Genomic DNA, 21,776 nt, shown 5'->3' on the forward strand with positions numbered 1-21,776 from the left:
AAATTCCTCCATAGCGCAGTAAAAGACTCATTGCCGGTTATTGCAAATGCTTGACTACAGTTGTTGCTGCTAAGGGTGGCCCAGCCAGTTATTAGGTTTAGGGGGCAATCACTTTTCCACACAGGGCCATGTAGGTTTGGATTTTTTTCCCCTTAATAATAAAAACCTTCATTTAAAAACTGCATTTTGTGTTTACTTATTTTGTTTGATGTGAAACATTTAAGTGTGACAAACATGCAAAAAAATAAGATATCAGGAAGGGGGCAAACACTTTTTCACAGCACTGTGTGTGTATATATGTGTCAATACAATGTCCTTACGATCATAAAACAGCCTTTAAGACATCAGTCAACATATTCATGACTAATTTTGTATAAAAAAAAGTCTGTGAGGTTGCATTGACAGGCTTTAAATGCATCGTAACCCTGGTTCTTGTCACTACAATTATTGGCCAATTCTGACTCTGCTACATCTCTCCTTCAATGTTCATCAAATCAATCATAATCAAAACAATCATAATCATTTCATTTATTTCTCATCAAGAAAATCATAGAGAAATTTTGCAAAGTAATCGGAAGTCGGTGGAACAGGAGCTCTTCTCCAGGCTCCCATAAATGCAGTTTGTGTGATCAGGTCTCCCCTGAACGTATTGCCATCAGTACCTAACCAAAATACCATCTGTGTGTGTGCGTCTCAGCCCAAGGTCACGGGCACAACGGCGGTGGCAGCGACCAAACAGCAATAAGCAGCTCACAAACAAGGGCTGGTGTGGCAGAGCTGGCATTAAGGCCAGCTGCACTAACATGCCATCGGTTACATCCAAAAACACAATAAAAATGTCACATCCATGGTGGTAGATGGCCATTGGTTAAGTATGCTTAAATATACTGTGTGTCACAGAGAAAGGGGAGACTTGAGTAGGTGTGTGTGTGTGTGTGTGTGTGTGTGTGTGTGTGTGTGTGTGTGTGTGTGTGTGTGTGTGTGTGTGTGTATATGAAACAGAGAGAGAGAAAGACTGAGAAAGGGAGAGAGAGAGAGAAAGAGACAGTAGTTTTCTCCTTATTTGGAGGAATGTGGAGGGGTTTGACAGCTGTGCAGCTATGAATGACTGATCTCTCTCTTTACAAAAGCAACTTCTCTCTTCATTAAACATCTCCAACACACACACACACACGCACATATAGAGTCACTTGGATGAACAAAGATAGATATAGATATATATAGATATAGATATGCACACATATACATCATATAATCCTTTGTAACAGCTTATATCACAAAATGTCAGGCATCCAGATAACTAGATGTTATCAGCAAAAAGATAAGTTAATGTCATGTTTGAAAAGTGACATTAAATGATTTGTACTTATAATGTAGAACCTGAGCTCAGCATTGTACATTGAAATTGAAATTTGAGTGTCCACTTAATGCAAGCACCACACACACACACACACACACACACACACACACACACACACACACACACACACACACACACACACACATACACACACACACACAAACACACACATCTGTACAGTAAGAACTGCAATGAATTTGGTAGTGACAGCATTTTTGCATGCATCTGGAGTGAATCACTGACAGCAGATGTTTGAGAAAAACAAATAGTGATGTCATGGTGGAGTCAACAATGATGGTGCTGCCCTGCGGTGCTTGTTTGTTTGGTGGACCACATGCAGACCTCAGCCCAGATGATCTGATTGCTCCAATCCACAGTCGTCATCAGCATTAAGTGTAGGTGTGTGTTTGAGTGTGTGACAATGTGAGAGAGTGTGTGTCACACAAGGTCAGCATATCGTTTGAGCTTTATTTTCCCTTTATGAAAGTAAGTGTCCATTCCTGAATGGTTACTCATCCGGATCCTCTGTCACCTACAGCTGTAATTTGTTATCGGCACAACCTCCTCTGCTGGAGGGCGAAATGGTGCAGTACCATGAGACCTCATCAGGAACATGAGGTGAACACTCAGCATATAGTGATATGCATGAGAGCCAAAGGGGCTGGGATTATGGAAGAGGGGATTGGGTAAGGGTGAAGTGAGGTGTGGAATGTACATGCAGATACTGGCATTTCCAGACATGCATTTATTTTTTTTTTGTTATACCATGACAAAGTAGACTGGATTAACCTTAGTTTTCTAATACAAGTATAACTATCATTAGCACAAGTGAAATCTAATCTCTAAAATCTATTTCTGTGTGTAAAACTGATCTTTGGTTCTCTTTTTCAGAGCTAGACCCACTTTCTCTCCTCTCAGTATCTCTCTCATTGTCTCTCTTTCACACACACACACACACAATCCATCGTAACATGTAGGCTACATAAATGTAGGTGCTTGTAGGGGAACCGAGATGACATGATATGATCTCATGACTGCGACAGTTGACTGTGAAACATCAACTTGTGCTGACACGCTGCCCCTGAGCACCACTCTTCAGATCCATAAGGAGAAAGAGGAGAGATGTGGGTAGAACACATCTGAGCAGTGCTTCTTAGGAGGGTTCGGTAGCATATGTATGGCTCATTCGTGCATGTATGTTTAAGTAAATGTATGTTTACAAAACTGTCACCAGTCGCTATGGAGACAAATATGCTTTCACTTCTTGATAATATGCTATTGGGTGTTGTGCCAACTCATCATATATAAAAAGAATTTGGAGACTCTGTTTAGGGTGGTAAATAACATAAACAATCACTGGGTGGTCCAGAGAGACCATATTAATGATTTTATTTTTATTTTTCCTTGTTTCAGTGAAATGGTTTTTTTTTATGTGCTTCATTTAAGTCAAAAATAAAATATGTCACACATATCACAGTTATCTCTGGAAGATATGCAAAAAATGTTCAGTGGTTCAGTGAAGTTTTAATCAAATTGTTATCTCCTGTTGCCAGGTGGTTTCGTGTGTTTGAAATGTAAGAATCACCGAAGCTTTGTTATTTATTTGTTTGTTGATTGATTTTTTTTCTCCTTGTTTGATGTCCTTTTTTTCTTTTAGCCATATCCAGGTCTCAAAGTGGTGGGCCTCTACTGGGAGTCAGGAAGAGTGAGGCACACATGGCCCAGATGGGAGTGAGACCTGCCATTGCAGCCTTCTGGACTCCCAGCCATGTGGAATTGTCAGAAAAGCGTTGCAGCATGTTCATCACAGGACACTTCATCGTTGCAGCATGTTTGGAGGAGAATGCTTCATTGTTTAATGTGCGTTTATATGCTGGTCTCTCTTTGCATCTCTCATCCATCCCTCTGCCTCCCTTCTCCTCTGATGTTTGGCCTGTGCTTACACCCTCCGTCCCCTCTGTGTGATGTCTGGCTTCCCTGCACCAACATTTGGAGTTCATTAGATCACAGTTATGCTCTGTACCCACCCGTGAGAATAAGGACACACACGCACATGCCCAAAATATGCTTACAGGATATGTAGTATGCATGTTAAATCTAAACCCATTGCTGAAACCTAAATTTGCTTATGGACAGGGTGTCACTGAGCACTGTTCTCTCAGACATTGAGCAGAGCATCTTAGGTAGGGTGTGGCTCTTGTGCAGGAACTGAAAGTAGGTGTAAAAGGGTTACTGGACCACCACAATACTTCCATCTGTAGCATGCAAGAGGTGTGAAATGTTCTTGCTTTTAACACATAGCTTTCAAATCTGACTGAGCAAGACCAAACAGGTCAAACAAGAGCATCTTACATTATGTCCCACATGTGAGATACATATGGCTCAAACAGTATAAATATTTGCTGAAATGTTAAATTAATGTGTTATTCTCTTCTGTAAGTGCCAAAAAATCTAATCTAACTGAGCTAAGAATGCACAGAAATTGGGTACTTGGTATGAAGAAATATTTATTATAAAACAATTTAAAAATGGAAACTGGACTAAAAATATGGAGATATAAAAGAGAAGAGAAGGTTAAAATTCAGATTAGAGCTCGAGTGGGACTATCTAGACCTTTATGAAACATTAAAAATACAAGGATGCACATTACTTTCTAGATAATAACCTTGCGACAAAGGTTATATTTGTACAAAACAACAAGCTCACAAGAGGGTTTCACTGACTCAGTGATTCAGGTTTGAATGAGCTGAGGTGAATGGTAATGCAGGGGACTGTGAGAGGAGAGCTGACGTGAGCGCAGTCCCTTCTAAGGCAAAGAGTATTTGCTTGCCCCACTTAGGCGAGGAATGCAGCAGGAGACAAGAGAAATGCTTTGGATTGCATAAAGAGCTGTGACTGTGTGGCCAGTAGAAGCGTTATTATTCATCAGTCATGAGCTATTGCTGAGGCCTCTCTCTTTGTCTTTGCTCTCTCTCTCTCTCTCTCTCTCTCTCTCTCTCGCTCTCTCTCTCTCTCTGTCTCTCTCTCTGTCTCTCTCGCTCTCCCTCTCTCTTTCTCGCTTGCTCTTTCTCTCTCTCTCTCTCTCGCTCTCTCACTCTCTCTCTCTCTCTCTCTCTCTCTTACTCTCTCTCTCCCTCTCTCTCTCTCTCTGTCTCTCTCTCTCTCGCTCTCCCTCTCTCTCTCTCGCTTGCTCTCTCTCTGTCTCTCTCTCGCGCTCTCTCTCTCTCGCTCGCTCGCTCTCTCTCGCTCTCTTTCTCTGTCTCTCTCTCTCACTCTCTCTCTCTCGCTCTCTCTCTCTTACTCTCTCTCTCCCTCTCTCTGTCTCTCTCTCTCGCGCGCTCTCTCTCTCTCTCTTGCTTTTGCTCTCTCTCTCTCTTGCTTTCTCTCTCGCTCTCTCTCTCTCTCTCTCTTTCTCTCACTCTCTCTCTCTCTCTCCCTCTCTCTGTCTCTCTCTCTGTGTATGTGTGTGTGTGTGTGTGTGTGTGTGTGTGTGTGTGTGTGTCTTTGACTTAGCTAACATTAAACTATTTCCTATATACTACTGACCACACAAATGATGTTAGGACTGCCCTGCTGCTCTGCCCAAGGTGAAACAGGGAGAGGATATTTATGCTGTTACATAATCTGTCGACTGACTTATATTAGTAATTCCATAGAATCCAAATCCACCTCCAGCATTTGTTCTTCATTAGCTGGAGTTTAGAAATGTGAGGTCATTCCTCTTTCAGAGAATTAGGAGGGGAGAGGGGAATTTTTATTACTACCATAGTGCCACATATTAATGAAACAACAGAGACACCTTTTGGGGGAAAGAAGATAACAGGAACGGAGATGATGGTGTTTGTCGCCCTCTTGTGTGTTGCCCAATTAACGTTATAAATTCACTTGGGGCTTTACGTCTTTCAGCGTAGTTTTAAAAGACCACCAGTTTGGCCGCCATGTTTGATACATTCCCTTGGATTCTAGACCAATTCGGCTAAACAGAGCTCCAGCATGTATTCTTTTACTCTACCTGTTATGAATTGCTAATACTAGGCCTTCGTGAAAATAAGACTACATTTCCCGAGCCACATTTCTATAACTAGAGGAAGACGATCATAAATATTATTGTAATGTTTAAATTACCAAGTCTATCATGCCAAGCACACACTGACCAGATTCATATTTGTTTCATGTCAATGCCTTTCATATAATAAAATGTTTTGGACAATTATTCAGCTATGCGGATATGACCTTTGTAGATTATGACGCGGCGGAAACCAAAGCGACTTCCTTTCCTCCATTAGGTGAGTGCGTGGTAGGATCGCGCTTAGCGTCTGTCTTCACAAATGTATCGAAAATCCTCTTATATTTAAAGTGTGTAACGCAAATCGTTTTTATTAAAAATACTTTTTTTGTGTTTATTTCAGGTCGCAACTATGGGCCGACGTCCAGCCCGTTGGTAAGTGCTAAATTCTGTGGTTTTTATTTGTACGAGAGTGCCGTAAATGGCAGGGCCCGCTAACCATGTGCAGGCACCCGTCTGATCGAAACCGGGGAGCTCGCGTTTACATCATAGTCAGCTGGCCACGTTGTTCGAATGGTTGCAAGCTGGCTAGTTCAGACATCGTCCTTTAAAATCGGGCAGTTCAGTCATTAATTCTTTCAGATCGTGACTACTTGGATGTCTGCTTGGCTAGATTGCTAGTCACAGCAGCGCCATTAGAACAGCGATACAGTCCTAACTTGATTAGCTATGTGGCTAGCATTAGCTTGCTTACCTACCTGAGGTAGCTGCAAGCTGTTTTAATTTGCTTCACTGCGTTAATGACTAGCGTTAAGTTGCGTAGTGAGTGTGTTGCTGGTTGGAATTTTGTTGGAATTTTGTTCACTGTTCATATTTGTATTTAAAATTCTGACTATAGTTCTTCTCGTCACTTAGCTACAGATACTGCAAGAACAAGCCTTACCCTAAATCCCGGTTCTGTCGGGGTGTCCCTGGTAAGATTATACATTTAGCTTTTTACTTATTCCTATGCAGAGCTAACCATTAAACATTTGGACTGGATGGTAAATTAACAGTACAAACCGTTTATAAAAATTCTAAACATTTACCAAACATTGTAATTCTAAATAGAAATAATTTATGCATTCTGGATTATAACCCAGATTCATTCTAAACCTAGATCCTAAGATCAGGATCTTCGACTTGGGTAGGAAGAAGGCTAAGGTGGATGAGTTCCCACTATGTGGTCACATGGTATCTGATGAGTACGAGCAGCTGTCCTCCGAAGGTAAAGGGGAGTGACGGAAGCATCATAAACTTAAGTTAACTTTGTGCAATACCCTATACTTCGTGTTCCCTGTATTAATTTATTACTTATTAGTTTTGATATGTAGGAATTGTCATGGAAAGGAGTTTATCTTGATGCCTAAAGTGCTCAAACCCCATTTAAATGTCTTGTTCCCAGCTCTCGAGGCTGCTCGTATCTGCGCTAACAAATATATGGTGAAGACCTGCGGAAAAGATGGTTTCCACATCCGCGTGCGTCTGCACCCTTTCCACGTCATCCGCATCAACAAAATGTTATCCTGTGCTGGAGCTGATAGGTGGGTTTGGCCTAAGGTCTAAAGCTACGGCTGCAGTTTATTAAGCTAACCAGCATTGTTGACTGTTGCTGTGGTGTGCAAAAGCTGCACACAATGAATCTTCAGTTTGCGTATGAGCCCTGCTGGGGAGTTGCTCGGTACATCTTGCCTTTGATTTTCACGCGTACCTGTGTGAGGAACCAGAGTTTTCTTCTCTCACCAGGCTCCAGACAGGGATGCGTGGTGCTTTTGGAAAGCCCCAGGGCACAGTGGCCCGTGTGCACATTGGACAGGTGATCATGTCCGTGCGCACGAAGGCTCAGAACAAGGAGCATGTCATTGAGGCTTTGAGGAGGGCCAAGTTCAAGTTCCCTGGCCGTCAGAAGGTATGTCCTAAAGCAGTCGGATGATTTGTATTTTATGCAAATGCTTGGTCTGCAGCTTATTAAGCCGACCAGTCTGGTTGTCGGTGCTATTCTGGTGTGCAAAGGCTGCAGACAGTAACTCTTTGGTTTGTGTATGTGCCCAGCTGGGAAGTGCTGGGTCCTTAAAGGGACCACTGAGACAAAGTACAAATCATTCATAAGTAAGTCTTTAATAAAGGTATTTCATAATGACATCACCCCTCCCTCTTGCTATTTAGATCCACATCTCCAAGAAGTATGGCTTCACCAAGTTCAACGCCTCTGACTTTGATGACATGCTGCAGGAGAAGCGTCTGATCCCTGATGGCTGTGGGGTGAAATACATCCCCAACCGTGGGCCCCTGAGCCGCTGGAAAGCCCTGCATGCCAACTGAGTGTTTCACTTGCCACACAACACTGGCTGTGTGAGATGGGGCCGTTACCTGAAGCAGTTAATAAAACACTTGTACAAAATATTGTGCTTTTGGTTTTCAGTCTTGCAAATGCAAGATATATAAATAAAACCTCAAAGCAACATTATTACAATCAATAGATACTGATTGTAATGTTGCTTTGAGGTTTTATTTATATATCTAAAGGTGTGCCGTGCACTTAATTTGTGTTAATTAACTTAATTAATTGCACGCACACACACACACCACTCTGACATGCATGTTTGCCATCTAGGAAAATACAGCCAGTTTGTGAAGGGTGGAAGTATGGAGTGTTATACAATACTATCTTATGCTTCATTAGGGAAATAAGTACACTGTCAAACAAGGTTACTTTGGATTTGAAATGGCTATATATCTATTAAACACATGCAATATGCTTGTCTGAGGTTCATAGAAAATGGTGTATGGACCTTGTTAGAAGTTCAAGGTCATATGTTTAATTGATTGTTTTACCATTTGTTTAGCTGTTTTTCCATGAAAAGTCCACAGAGAAGTCATAAAATATAGTTTTCTTGTACCTTATTTTTAGAAATATTGAAAATGTGTGAAGATGATTAGTGAGAAAGTAAACCAAAAACATTTTATTACAAAATATAAACAAATGCATGTTTTCAAAGCCCCTGAGGTTTTTAACAGTACTAAAATCTGAAATTTAAAATTGGAAAAATATTAGGAACATCTTGTCATTATTTCAGTTTAACATCTTTTGGACAAGGTTTTTGGTATGACAGTCCATCATAATCAAGCACCAGCATTTTAAATAGCTTTGGCATAAAAAGTTCAAGTGTTGACATCCGTGCATATTTAGATTTTGTCTTAAATTGCCTTTAGAGTGGAGTTGTGTCCACTTTCAGTACGAGTTCACGGTTGCAGCAGGAGGAGGAGGCCAAAGGTCGCTGGCAGCAGGCACAGAGGGGTGCTTATCTGCTCACTTCCTGACTTGGTCTTCAGGTCCACCTCTATAGGAAAGTGGTCACTCACTCGTAGAGCCTGTAATGAGGAATACACACCTGTGTGATGGGGTCACTGGTCACGAATGCTCACTTTCTGATGGAATTTTGGGGTGTGCCTTTTGACATTTTGGTTATTTTACAAACTGGAAACCACATACAGATTTGTTCACAGATATTGTATGTGCTTAAAGTGGCTTTACTAATTATTGTGGAATTTGAACTTACTAATGTAGATGAAGGTAAATCGTATAATTAAGATAATAAGGGTAATAAGATACAATAAGAGTAGGGATGGTGTTAGAAGAAAAGCACTTATACCTGTGACTCATCAAGGTGGTACTCAGTTGTAAAATCAAATGGTCGTGCTGAAAATGGCACTACTGCTCTGAGAAAGTGATCTCCGTGTACCACTATCCTGTTTGGTCAGATCAGGTATGAACATTCAGTAACAAGATCATAAAACGAAGCGAAGTGTCACATGAATGGATTCATGTACTTACCTGTCATATGCGCAGTTGGTTGACTTCCTGACCGTAGTGTCTTGTTTGTCATCTATCAGCCAGGTGAAAGAAGAGATGCTGTAGAGCCTAATGTTCTTTTTGTTCTTTTTAGCCACGTATCCACAGGCCGCATTGAAATCCCCAAGGAACATTATATCCTATCAGAAGCAAGGTAATATGGGAAGAAATGTGATTTTGTTTTTTTGTTTTTTTCAATCTCCAAACTTTTTGAGGTCAGTCGAAACACAGTGCCACGGATGATTATGGCTGTGGGGGAAAAAAGATTCCAAAAAAATGTGAATTACCATTATAATTAGGATAGCGAAATGCATTTTTATTCAGTAATTTGGCATTTTTCCGCCATCCTAGTGGGCTTCTTTTACCACTGCACCATCTCACCTTTGTCTTCCACCTCTGTGTGACATCCTTAAAAACATCATACAGCTCATCAATCTCCTTGGTGGCATTTGTGGGAGATGTATGCATGGGGATCAGGACAAACTCGCCAATCACTGCAAAATAACCACTCCGTCACAGCCTGGGCCAAGCGCAACAAGTACAACTTAGACAAAAGGCCACAGCAATGAGTCCATCCTGTCTAATATGTCACTGAGGCTTTGCCAGTGTCAATGGTTAACATTACCCGTTTTGGGAGCTTGCAGGTACACTATAAAGGGCTCCCTGGCGAACGCGTCTTCATCCCCTGGCTGCTTGTCTGGGTACTGGTACTGATCTTTAAGCTTCACTGAACCTGTCCTATGTGAGAGAATGTTAAAGAAAAAACATATTTATCATGACGTTAATATATATGTCTTTATATGGAAAACATGCTAAAAATAGTAAAACACAGAAAAAAAAGATATTTTAAAATATTTAATTTTGTAAAATATATTTTAAAGGCTGTCAAACTAAATATCTTACCTGAATACAAACACATATTGCTCCTGGTAAGTTGGTGTTCTGCCAAGTCTTTCACTGGACACGTAGTCATATCGGTAATTGCTGTCATAGCTGAAAAATAAATATTTATACAAAAGAAGTAATAATGTGTTTGTGATGTGTAAATCACAGGCTGCCTGTCACTGTCATACATCTATCATCTGCTAATGAGTGTGGCAGTTACTTGTTGAGGCTCTTGAGTAGGCGTGGAATGGCTTTCTTCCTGTAATCTCTCACCTCCTGGAGTAAGCACACATCACACCGCGACACAATCTGACAAAATCAAAGAAGATCTTCATCCAAACATGTTAATCGGATAATCAACCTATGTGGCACTGCGTATACGTATGAAGACATCATGTACAATAGTTGCTATCAGGATCTGTCAGACAATGTGGCTACCTGACAAATATGGTCTATTGTTATAGTTCCTAGTAAAGCTGAGGTAGAATTTTACAGCATTAGACATCCGCAACATATTTCAGCTCAACCCGCGTCAATGTAGCATGTGTTTAGTAATTTTAAGGCTGAGGTAATGTCTGCTTTCTCCACCAATTAAAAAGTGACAATCATAACCATTCTAAATATAAATTATAAAAGTGGTTAAAATACATTTCTGATGAGCATTTAGACTACTAGTAGATGTATTTAACAATAAATGAAAACCTGCTGTAAAATATGTCTCACCCGGGTTATGATGTTCATAAGGTTGCCATCTTCTGCTTTCGACTCACCAAAACTCTGAATGTTAAATGCACAGATTTTGAATCCATGGCAGGGAGGTTGGGCAATGACATAAATCAGGAAGAGCAGTGTGAAAGGAGGAGTCATACTGGATCTGCAGAGAGAGCAATACCAGATCAATCCTGCTTTGCTGTTGCTTCCCTTATTCTTCATGTCCTGGATGAATAATTTGAATGCTGCTTGTGGTTTCTGTGTGGAACTGATACTGAAACTTAGTCATGCAGCAACTCTTCATTAAACTAATAAACACACACTCAGAATGTTGTATACAAAAATGTTGTATACAAAAGTTGTATACAAAAGGAAGCATATATATCTTTGGTTGTAAATGTACATGATATTTTTTTTTTTCTATTCAGTTTTTCTATTCAGCTCTATACAGTTTACACTAGTTTTAGGCCTTCTCTTTTTGTAAATAACTTGATGAACGTCTGTTCTAAAAAATTATTTTATGCAATTTTGGGCATTTTATGTATGCTTGCAAATACTCTTACAGATTCCTGGATATCCTACACCGTGATTTTATTTAAATTGTTTATTTTATTTAAATACACAATTAGTGTGACAGTCTACATTTCATCACGTCCTCCCCATTCTGCCATTACTGATTAAAAAAATAAATAATATATCTGATACACACACCCATGTGACGCTTATCATTCGTAATTTCGTTTTGCAGTTCTTAAATTAAAACAGCTTTAAAACGGGGCTGTATAACTTACCTTTTAGAATAATGTATGTACTTTACTACGAATGCGAGGGTCGGTTCTTGGTACTCTTTGTGATACATACATTTTTCCAGCATAAATAATAATATTAATTACCATCACCATTATCTTTAATCAATTTCCGTTCCTTGCGTGGGCCACCTGTTATCTAATAAGGATAAAGGAATCACTATAATGACTCACGTACTGTACAGGTGATCACGTGATGATCACCTCCTGATGCGTTTCTCTCCCAAGTTGAACTCCGTTGCTCCAAGTAGGCCAGACGTCATTTTTCTGCATATAACTGCACGAGTGTACAGCTGACGCGATCTCGAGTAGTCAAATCGGTGTATATATCACTCAAAATGTGTAAAGATTCTTAAGAACTTCTTATATTTTGTGCAAAAAATGCTTTATAACCATGAAGAAGGTTCTTAGCAAAGCTTTGTAGTTCGTATGTCTTTATGTTTCGTTTAGCTCTCGTTAGCCTTTAGCCAACAGTTGACCAGGTCATAAGGTACGGCACGGAAGTGGATTAAAGATGAAGAAGATGATGATGATGATTATTATTATTATTATTCTTATTATTATTATAAACGAAACAATTATTACAAAAAATATTACAAAAAAGGCTTGAGTACCAAGACACCAAGTGAATACCAAGATTGGCTCTACCACCCCCACTAAGCAAGTTAAAAAGATATAAACAAGTCTCAAACATGCACTGTCTCATTTTCTGTTTTTCACTGTTGGTGCAGGATTTTCGAACACAACAATAAAGGATAATTATCTTCATTAAGCCGTAAGAACTGCAGACACGTTTCCCTCCCAAAGAATACAAGCATGTATGAAGATAACAGGACGCTGCAAGAGTGGCGATCAATACCTGGACAGAACAGACGGCTTGAGTGGTTGTGGGGAAAGTTTAAATCCCGTAACAGCAGAGTTCGTCTCGCCGTTTTCAGTGAGTCAAAGTGAGCCACGCTCTGAAAGAAGGGAGGGACTTGTTTCTAAAACTGCCACTGCTGTTTGTGCCTCTTTTTCAATAAACACAAGTAGGCAACTCGTAGTAACACAAACTAGCTAATGAATTTATTTCGATCTGATACGTCGTTTTCGAATTGCTTTACTTTCACTTTTAATAAAGTAATATGTTTTTCCTATTTTTATTGAAGTGAGGGATTTGTGTAGATCTGCCAAACCTGTCAAACACCACAAGGACATGGACATGTACGCCTTCTGGGGTTAAAACTACGACTGATGATCGTGCGACTGGGCACATTTCACTGAAGGTTCTAGTCCTACACTTCAATTTTTCTATCTAATTTTTTCTTCCTGAAATCACAATGCTAATGCCCGTTTCTGTTTGTATGTCTACCAAAGCTGGGTGCGGCTGGCTAAATGTGATGAAGATAATAGGCTGTGTGCAATGCTTGAGCTTCTTGTGTACTTAACTTGATCACAACTGACGAGGATGTGAATTATGTATATGATTTTCTAATTATTGCAGACCAAACCACAGGTGTGACGTCGACAACTCTGTTTTTGTGACGTTCGTAAAGGAGAATGTTTACAACAAAGTTCCGATACAATGATAGAATTAGAATCACAGCCATTAGACATAGGTTTAGGTTCTTATGATATAAGTGAGATATGAAAATTGACATTGATTACAGAAATCAACATCTTTTCATCAGAGTCGCCTCAAATTTCAGTCTTCTTTTCTCTAGTTAAAACAAATCTTGGTGAGTCTTTTTTTCTGAACGCAATAATGAACTAAATAAAATCTAACTTCCAAGTCTCAACATAATCAACATTTATTTTCACAGGTTCTGACATTCAGCATTTGTTTTCCTTGGTCATCTGTCTCATGAAAGTATTTGGCGACAAAATGAAAACGGAAGTTTCGACAGCTGTGAATTTTGTCACAAGCTTGCTCAGAACAACTGGGCTTCTAACTGAAGATCAACTTCAGCTCTTCGGTCTGTCACTAGAAGAAATACTACTTGGTACGAGGAGTGTTCTGTCAGTAAACCGTTCAGGCTAATGATTATGCTTAAGATTATGATTAAGAAACAATCATTCTAATTATTAGCCATCAAAGGACTTTGTGCATAGAATAACATGAATGTCTAGACCTGACCTATGCACACACCTATGTATAATTAATTATAATTATTTATGCAAAAATAATATATGAAATATCAGTTGCATAGCGCCTTTCTCAAACATTGCTCTTTTTTTTTGTTTTATACACACTTGATGAGAAGTGACAGCCAATTTTGCACACATCATATTCTTAATCAGAAACCACAGCCCCCAGGGGACTACACTGGGTGTAGGGAAAGACCAGGCTAGAGCACCAACCATTACTGGACATACATATAAACACAGGACAATTTATAGTATCCAGTCAACATAACCTCTCTGTTTTTGGACTGTGAGAGGATACCAGAGACCTCAGAGGAAACCCACACAGACAGAACATGGAAGTTCCACCCAGATAGGGACTTGAACTTAAGACCCTAGTGCTGAGAGGCAAACATGCTAAGCACCAAGCCATTATGTTTTAAAATGCATAAAAACATGAAAATACCCATGTATCGAATTAAGTCAAATGATCTTTGTCTGTCTACACAGGCTATGAGCTGTGTAATTTTTCAGCTTGTTTCTTTGTTTTCAGACCATTACCAGTACCACTGGTTTCCTCAGGCCCCTTGCCGAGGGTCAGGCTACAGATGCCTTCGCATCAACCACAAAATGGACCCACTGATAAGTAAGGCTGCCTGTGCCATTGGACTCGCGAGAGAGCAGCTTTTCGCTTTACTTCCGAGTGAGCTGACTCTGTGGGTGGACCCTTATGAGGTGTCATATCGGATCGGTGAGGACGGGTCCACCTGCGTTCTATATGAGTCCGCGCCACCTCAGCCCAGAAGTACCGGTTCCACAGACAAAGGGGCCAACTACAAGAGGGACATGAGAACCAGGCAGTCGAGCCCTTCCAAGGGGTTCAGTATGATGACCATCCTAAGCTAACCAGTTGTGAAAGATTTTGTATCTGATGCACTCACTCTAATGAAAATTCTGCCCTTGGTTAGGGCGTTAAAGATTTGACTGCCTAATGTTTTGTGTATGACTTTACATTATGTAGTTTATTTTTGTCCATTACAGAAATGCAGCCTAAACCTTTTGAATACTGATAGACTCCTAATGTGTGATATTATTAAATGACTGGATAACTCTGTGTGGTTAGCATAGCTCAAAGGAGAACAGCCACGTCCCAGAATTGATGGCACATTTGTAATCTGTTTAGTAAAGAGATCAGGTCTAATTACCTTGTAACCTGGGTATTGGACTTGAAAAAATTAACTGTGGTTGAAAAGCTATACTGGTACAGTCATACTTAAAGAACTAAAGACTACAGGCATAAAAGACTGTAATACTGAAACTATAAGAAAAAAAGACACTTTAATACTGTTTTTGGGTAAACATTTTTTATAACAACTAATAGAAATTGACTTGGAATTTTGTTATAGCCTGTGCCTATGTTGCTTTTTTACTAAATTTCTCTTAGTGCTACTGATTTCTCCACCTCTGTGTCTTGTTTTGTTTTGTTTTGTTTTGCTAACGCCACCACACTCCCCTTTGGTGACCAATTAAGTCTGATTCTAGTAAATACAAAGCAGATGGTATTAATGTATTGGTGCCGTAAAGTGTCTGGCTCTGCCCCCCGTACATTCCACCGACACCATCCCAGCTCAATATAATAAAGAAGCAAAGTGAGTCAAAGAGGTACAGCAGAAGATAGGAAGAAGGGAAAGAGGAGAGAGAAAGATATAAAGAGACAGAGAACCAGAATGGGGCATGGGGGTTGGGTGGTCAAAGACAAACATGTTTTCTGCAGCTGGGAGAACGAGATGTTAAGATCAAAAGCCCACTTCACATTCCATTTAAATGGAGCTTTTAGCCCTGCTCCTGTTGTAAAATGAGCTGTGGAGAAGATGTGTAATGGGTCTTTTGAAAATGTTTGCTAGAGAAGTTCAGTTTGGCCCTGCTGGCAGTGGTCTTCTTGTATGTCTCATCTGCCATGACTGGACTGCATTCACGTTGCATCTCAGAACAGAAATACTGGTCTAGTGTCAGGTTTGCTGTTTGCTTCTTCATGAGAAAAGGACAGGTCTAGAAACAACAGCCAGAAGAAGATGCAAAATATTGTATTTGAACCTAAACTTAGGTTTTAGTTCTGCTAAAAAATATGTGATTGCTTAAGAATGAAAGAAAATATAAATTTGTTCAAAAATACAGTAAATTGATTTAAATAAATGATTTTTGAAGAGTATGTCAGTCTGTTATTGTTAGGTGTTATCCAGATAAACAGCAGTACCATTTATGGTATTGAAGCATATACTTTAGGATAATCAGATATCAAAAGGATAAGAGAAATTACACTCTGTTGAGATAGTTCCTCTTTGTGTGTTGAATGTTCAGATTGTGTTGTCCTGAAACACAGGATTTCTTTTGTTCCCCTTCAAATTTAAAACTTTTCTGACAAATTCCTGGAATGGGAATTCCTTATTGCCCTGGTAGTCACTTTATTTAGCCTACTGTGATGTATTAATTGTTGACAAGCACCTTGTGATACAGTCAGCTAGCCTTTCCCTGCTCACTTTCACATCTGTTCATGAGTTCACAGCAATGATTCACATTCACAGCTGCAGGCACTGCAGGGAGAGAAATGTCCAGAGAGCAGCGTAAAGAAAGTTCTGCCTGCAATAGCAAGTTAAATTGTCATACACATTTTCTCGTTCTCCTTTCTGCCTTAGTTAGTTAGTTAGTTTGTTTGTTTGTTTGTTTGTTTGGGGGTTTTGTCCCTATGTCTGATAACTAGTGTCTTTTGCCTTTTCATTCTTATTCTGTTTCTGGGTGCACTTCCTGAGATTAAGTAACAGGCCCCAGAGAGAAACAGAAGAAGAGATTTTTAAAAGTCCATTTAAACAGATGTACTGTGAACTCTTCTTAACAAGTGATAATTTAAAGGAATTTAAAATGCTTTTTTTAAACAAAATATTCTCTTGTTAAATTGGAGGAACACGTCTTAAGGATATCTTACTCTGCTGAATCTATTAGAATATATTCTGCCAACCCCATGGGACTAACAGAGGGGATGAGGCTTCAGCAAGTGAAAAGGAGGAACTGGTGAAAAATACATTTTATCGGCAGGTTTTCTCTGTCTAAACAACATATTGTGGCATATTACACATAATTAGGCACAAAACATCAGCTGCTTTCATTCTCATCTTTAGTGATGTTTAGCAAGCAAACCCCTCTGCTGGGTAATGGAACAGTTTCTGGACTCTTCAGAATGGAAGACATTACTCTGCTTTCATAAAGTGACACTGTTTTCACATAAAAGGTCTGCTGGACTTTAATGTTCACTGTATTTAAATATGCTCAGGCCAAGATTCCTGAACCAATAATGATTTCCTGTTGCTTGCTATTCTTTATTTCCACTGCTAGTGCACTGTTCATTCTTGACTAGATTTTTCCTCTCTAAAATGACCTACTCATTTTCCAAATCAAATATTTCATGCTACAAAGATCTTTCTTTACCTTAAAAATAGTTACTTTCATTATCCACAGTTTCTATCTCATTAAATGCTTGTAGACTTTGATTTTAGAAGCAAAACTAGATTGTCTCTGTCTAAAACACAAGCAGATTCCTGAAATAAATCAGTCTCAGAATTCGTTGACATGAAAAAAGTTTTTAAAAACGATGTATTCCACATGCTGTATATACTTAATGCAACTAAGGACATAAAACAATATTACATGAGAGGTCCTTGTTTAATATGCCCTGCAGCAGCACATAGTGGGTTAAGAGCTGATCACAGTCTCAGTGGCTCATACGCGACTACTCCGCAAACTGGAATCACTTTAAAAGTTTCTTCTTTCAGACACACGCAGCAATACATTGCATCACCTCTTCCCACCCTGCACACGCTGATGAAGCTCTGCTTCTCCACTTGAGAAGATGAGCCTGAGGATGTTAGTCTTGTCCTTTCTGATTGTGCCGTGGACGATCTGTTCAACAGCACAGCGTGATAAAATGGAGTTGCGACCTAGAGGTTTAGCGAGAAGAGTGGAATTTGGAGAAGTGTACCCTGATAATGTTTTCATGGAAGCCAAGAAACCAAAGGTAAGAAGTCTATTGTAATCTATATCTGATACTCCTTTTTATAGTAGAGTTGCTGGTTTTGGCTGCCAAGTCTGTGTCGTTATGTGTTTGCGACAAATTATTTGCAGCCGTTACACAGAGAGAAAAAAAATGTCTGTTTTAGAAAGGAAAGTTTATCAGATTTTCCAAAGTACCTCTTATCATGCCTGTATATCAACGTCTGCCTCACCAATCCATTAAGTACTACAGGGAAAATAGTTCTGCTCCACAAATATAAGTACAGTATGCCAAATATCATAAATCTGGATCCAGGAATGGTATGCAATGGAAAGTGTAATCTGTTAAATTCATAATGGGATTATATCCAACACTCTGCAACAGAAGCAGTCCATTATACTGCAATTAATCTGAAATCAGCAACCAATGACATTCACAGTGAATTCTGAATGCATAATGCAAAAGGTGTACTATAATTTATGGCTTATTTTTGCCTCTCTGGCGATGTAACTCTCCAGAAAAAAGTCATTGCAGCACCAGAAAGTACAGATGATACAGATGACCAAAGCCTGACAGATGACAAAAAAGAAGCAGGTGATTGTTGGATTTACATATAAATTTTTATATAAGTGCCAATGTCTGAGTTTGTAGAGTTTTAAAATCTAAGCACAAAATTTTCTCCCCAGATCTGCCCACTTGTTTGCTGTGTGTGTGTTTGACTGGCTCAGTGTACTGTGAGGAGGTCAGCCCGGAGATGAAAACAGTGCCAGCATTACCAAAAGAAACCACATATCTCTATGCACGCTTCAACAAAATCACTAAAATTACTAACAAGGACTTTGCAGACATTGGTAAGGGTGTAGCTAAAGTAAGCACTGTGTGTAATATCTGGCACTGTCAGTATATTTTAAAATTACGAATTGCTTTTTTCAAAAGGCTTTTTAACACTAACTCTAGTCAGTGTATTAAGGTCTATTAGAGTTTGTAGTCTAGTTTTAGATGTTTTGACCATGACATTGACAGGATTGTTTTTTAACTATATTTTCTAACCAGGACAAAAATGAGCAGTTGCCTTTAGCAAGATATCTAAATAGATCCTACATGTTACTGTATCCTTAAAAACTCAAAATATTCTTAAAAATACATTCCACTGTATGGTCTATGTTTTTTTTTTTCATTCATATCTATATTTATTGCAGCTACATTGAAAAGGATTGACCTGACTGGCAATCTTATCTCTGAGATAGAGGATGGAGCCTTTTCTAAATTGGTCCAACTGGAGGAACTATCTCTGTCTGAGAACAGACTGGTCAAATTACCAATGTTGCCTCCAAAACTCATCTCACTCAATGCCAATCACAATCAACTCAAAACAAAAGGCATCAAATCAAATACTTTTAAGGTATTGTTAAATAAAAATGTAGTCAATATTTCACGAACAGCTTTGATATTTCACATATGTATGCTCTCTCTCTTGTTATACATCTACTGGAGCAGAAACTCAACAAACTGGCATACCTCTACCTTGGCAACAATGAGCTGGAGGCCATTCCACTACTTCCTGAGAGTCTGTGTATCGTCCATCTACATGTTTGTTTATTATATTTATTCCTACAAATACATAATATGCTTAATGACAGTGGCAAGTAGAGAAATAGTCCAGATTATGTGAGTAAAACAGGTAATCTGGATTATTTTTATACTACAAACTCCCATCCAATCCAACCCCCACCCCAAAACCCCTTAGCCCTTATTTTACGACAACTGCTTTTATAAAGGTTAGGGGATTACTTTTAGGATTTCATTGTGTGTATGATCATTTCAAAGATTTGTTAATTTATACATATTGCAAAATGATATGTTTCTTGTATACAGATCCCAAAATGGTAACTTGTAGATGTCAGCAGGCCTCATGTCTTAAATCTGCAATTTCATATAGGCTTTGTTACCGAAGCAAAAGACATAATAAAATGTTAGATCTGTACTGATCTGTATCTGAATTTTGCAAGCACCATAAAACCTATGTTGTGATTGGTTGACTATAAGGGTGGGAACATTCTGGGAGCATCTCCCCACTCTGTAGTCCATCTGATGCTTTTTTTGTTTTCCTCTCACTCCTTCTAAAGTTGTTTTGGCCCTTAGTGAAACAAGGAGTGAGAACTAGACTGAAATCTCATTTGCTGGTGCATCAATAGTGATAAGAGACACAAGGAAAACTTTCCATCTCAGTGAAATTGCACATCGAGCATGGTGGTTCAGATAAATGGAACCTTAAAGTCAATATACAATAATATACAATTGTCCAAACAAATGAGGGTGAAAGAAGCCATGATTCTCCTTGAATATGGTTATTAAATAAATATAAAAATGAAATAATTATAGAAATGTATCATCTAATTATGCTTTCTAAGTGACATACCCAAGAAGATACAAACAGTAATTTTTAGTCAAATTTAACATCAAGTACAAAAGCTATTTACTAACACTGTTCCCTTACAATTTGTTTGCTATTTTTCTTCTTCCTTCAGAACAATAACATAACCACCTTGACGGATGAAACGTTCTGCAAGGGCAATGATACTCACTACATCAGGTACAACATGCTGGAGGTGCGCCTGGATGGGAACCCACTAATCCTGGCTCAGCATCCCAACAGCTTTATCTGCCTGAGATCTCTGCCAATCGGACACTACAAGTGAGCTGGAGAGACACAGGGGAGTCTGTCTAGAAAAAACTCTCTCTGCAACTGTCCAACTGGCAAATGTTGTTACGTTGATGACATTTAGCTGTTATTCCATGCACTTTTATTAATAGCATAAGGCTTTAAAATCTTAATTCAGAGTTTTCCAAGTGGTTATTAGCACAGTTTAAAAGGCATGTGGCATATGGAAAAATATACCATTTTCTCACCATTGATAATGTGTAATCATTTTGCTACCTTTTATTTAACAGGTAAAGATGAGGGCAAGGAATTGTACAACATATGTATTGACAAGGAAGTGGGAAAACTCAATGTTATTACAGTGTTCTGTAATGTAGCAATATTCAAATATTTTAATTGTTAATAAATACATCTTGTTTTCCCATTAGTCTTTCTTTATGTATTTTGTTGTCACTCGTTTGACAAACAATTACAGCTACGTGAACAAAAGCCTCCGATGCACCACCCACTCGAGTCTCATCATTACGCATCATTTCGTTCTGCATACATCCAAATTTTAGTGAAAATATTCCTAATGTTTATTTGGGTTGTGTCGTAGCAAGTACAATCAGTCTCTCGTCAAATTTCTTCTGGTACTCCCTCTCTGAGCGTTTTCTTCTGTAGACATCGTCTGGAAAAATATATATATATTTCATCATTGATGCAACAAGTTTGGCTCCGACTTCAGTTTACCACACGTGTTAATTTTGGGCTACAGTGACGTGACTTTAATTTGCGAGAAAATGTTTTAAAATGTAGCTACTGTGTGTTTTTTGTGAGCGTGAATATGTCAATATGGACTTGCATTATTTAAATTAATCAGGCAAGTATTGACACAGCGCAATCGCACTCCAATACGTAAAAATACAAGGTGACTCCATAATGGATGGGCTTTCATCGCTAGCTACTTACAAAACGTCTCTCTTCCTATTCTCACGTTTATCATCACCCATTCCATAACACCACCGAGGCAAAAAAATACTGGCAAAAATCTGTAAATTCCAAAGCGTTGTTTTCCTGGTACAAGACTCAAGAGCTTTTTAATGGGTTTACTCCTTCTATACATGTCTACGAATTCGAAAGATCTCACTTTTCCACAACGAAGCGCTCTAGTGAAATTCGCTGCTTATGTGCCACAAAAGACTATTTCTGTTGAAATTCAATTACACTGTAACATCTTTAAGGCTTTCCTGTGGCCTCCAAGAAACGCATGTACCTCGGCGGCTGACATTGTAGAAAAACATGGCGGCGTAAACGTTACGGGCAGCGT

The 21,776-nt window shown here is 39.1% G+C and overlaps 5 protein-coding genes, 1 long non-coding RNA gene and 2 other non-coding genes across 11 annotated transcripts in view; 6 read left to right on the plus strand and 2 right to left on the minus strand.

Annotated features, from left to right (window-relative positions):
- The window catches only part of LOC113570053, a 7,569-nt gene extending 4,076 nt beyond the window's left edge, over positions 1-3,493 (plus strand). Inside the window, exon 3 of the long non-coding RNA XR_003409859.2 lies at positions 3,018-3,493. This is a non-coding gene — a long non-coding RNA (uncharacterized LOC113570053). The remainder of the gene's footprint in view (positions 1-3,017) is intronic.
- Positions 3,494-5,722: 2,229 nt separating this feature from the next.
- Positions 5,723-7,808, plus strand: rpl10 (ribosomal protein L10). The gene is made up of 6 exons (XM_026998242.2): positions 5,723-5,801; positions 6,282-6,340; positions 6,526-6,633; positions 6,811-6,949; positions 7,152-7,314; positions 7,572-7,808. Exons 1-6 carry the CDS (start codon positions 5,779-5,781, stop codon positions 7,725-7,727), a joined length of 648 nt encoding a protein of 215 aa, XP_026854043.1. The 5' UTR covers positions 5,723-5,778; the 3' UTR covers positions 7,728-7,808.
- Positions 6,980-7,094, plus strand: LOC113570055. The gene has a single exon (XR_003409861.1). It is a non-coding gene; the product is annotated as a small nucleolar RNA SNORA70 (small nucleolar RNA).
- Positions 7,364-7,498, plus strand: LOC113570054. The gene has a single exon (XR_003409860.1). It is a non-coding gene; the product is annotated as a small nucleolar RNA SNORA70 (small nucleolar RNA).
- On the minus strand, positions 7,618-12,602 carry dnase1l1 (deoxyribonuclease I-like 1). 2 transcript variants are annotated; one of them, XM_026998117.2, is made up of 9 exons: positions 12,520-12,602; positions 10,867-11,017; positions 10,364-10,452; positions 10,162-10,251; positions 9,884-9,996; positions 9,640-9,752; positions 9,241-9,398; positions 9,059-9,155; positions 7,618-8,777 (listed from the first exon to the last, which is right to left on the minus strand). In XM_026998117.2, exons 2-9 carry the CDS (start codon positions 11,008-11,010, stop codon positions 8,649-8,651), a joined length of 933 nt encoding a protein of 310 aa, XP_026853918.2. In that variant the 5' UTR covers positions 11,011-11,017; positions 12,520-12,602; the 3' UTR covers positions 7,618-8,648. The 2 variants fall into 2 exon arrangements, with proteins under 2 accessions (XP_026853918.2, XP_035378156.1); XM_035522263.1 differs by lacking the exon at positions 9,059-9,155 and having other exon boundaries at positions 8,680-8,777.
- Positions 12,603-12,617: 15 nt separating this feature from the next.
- Positions 12,618-15,580, plus strand: LOC113569973 (protein BTG1-like). 3 transcript variants are annotated; one of them, XM_026998120.2, is made up of 4 exons: positions 12,618-12,688; positions 12,809-12,925; positions 13,463-13,642; positions 14,317-15,580. In XM_026998120.2, exons 3-4 carry the CDS (start codon positions 13,504-13,506, stop codon positions 14,667-14,669), a joined length of 492 nt encoding a protein of 163 aa, XP_026853921.1. In that variant the 5' UTR covers positions 12,618-12,688; positions 12,809-12,925; positions 13,463-13,503; the 3' UTR covers positions 14,670-15,580. The 3 variants fall into 3 exon arrangements, with proteins under 3 accessions (XP_026853921.1, XP_026853923.1, XP_026853920.1); XM_026998122.2 differs by adding an exon at positions 13,331-13,378 and having other exon boundaries at positions 12,675-12,925; XM_026998119.2 differs by having other exon boundaries at positions 12,676-12,925.
- A 1,945-nt stretch (positions 15,581-17,525) lies between these two features.
- ognb (osteoglycin, paralog b) lies at positions 17,526-20,894 on the plus strand. Its single transcript, XM_026998118.2, has 7 exons — positions 17,526-17,829; positions 18,324-18,399; positions 18,492-18,656; positions 19,005-19,207; positions 19,303-19,395; positions 20,334-20,500; positions 20,758-20,894. Exons 1-7 carry the CDS (start codon positions 17,665-17,667, stop codon positions 20,759-20,761), a joined length of 873 nt encoding a protein of 290 aa, XP_026853919.2. The 5' UTR covers positions 17,526-17,664; the 3' UTR covers positions 20,762-20,894.
- On the minus strand, positions 20,722-21,751 carry LOC113569974 (small integral membrane protein 4). Its single transcript, XM_026998123.2, has 2 exons — positions 21,419-21,751; positions 20,722-21,137 (listed from the first exon to the last, which is right to left on the minus strand). Exons 1-2 carry the CDS (start codon positions 21,570-21,572, stop codon positions 21,046-21,048), a joined length of 246 nt encoding a protein of 81 aa, XP_026853924.2. The 5' UTR covers positions 21,573-21,751; the 3' UTR covers positions 20,722-21,045.
- Between the last annotated feature and the right edge of the window lie 25 nt (positions 21,752-21,776).

Source organism: Electrophorus electricus, chromosome 24, assembly GCF_013358815.1.
Source record: "Electrophorus electricus isolate fEleEle1 chromosome 24, fEleEle1.pri, whole genome shotgun sequence".
NCBI classification, from domain to species: domain Eukaryota; kingdom Metazoa; phylum Chordata; class Actinopteri; order Gymnotiformes; family Gymnotidae; genus Electrophorus; species Electrophorus electricus.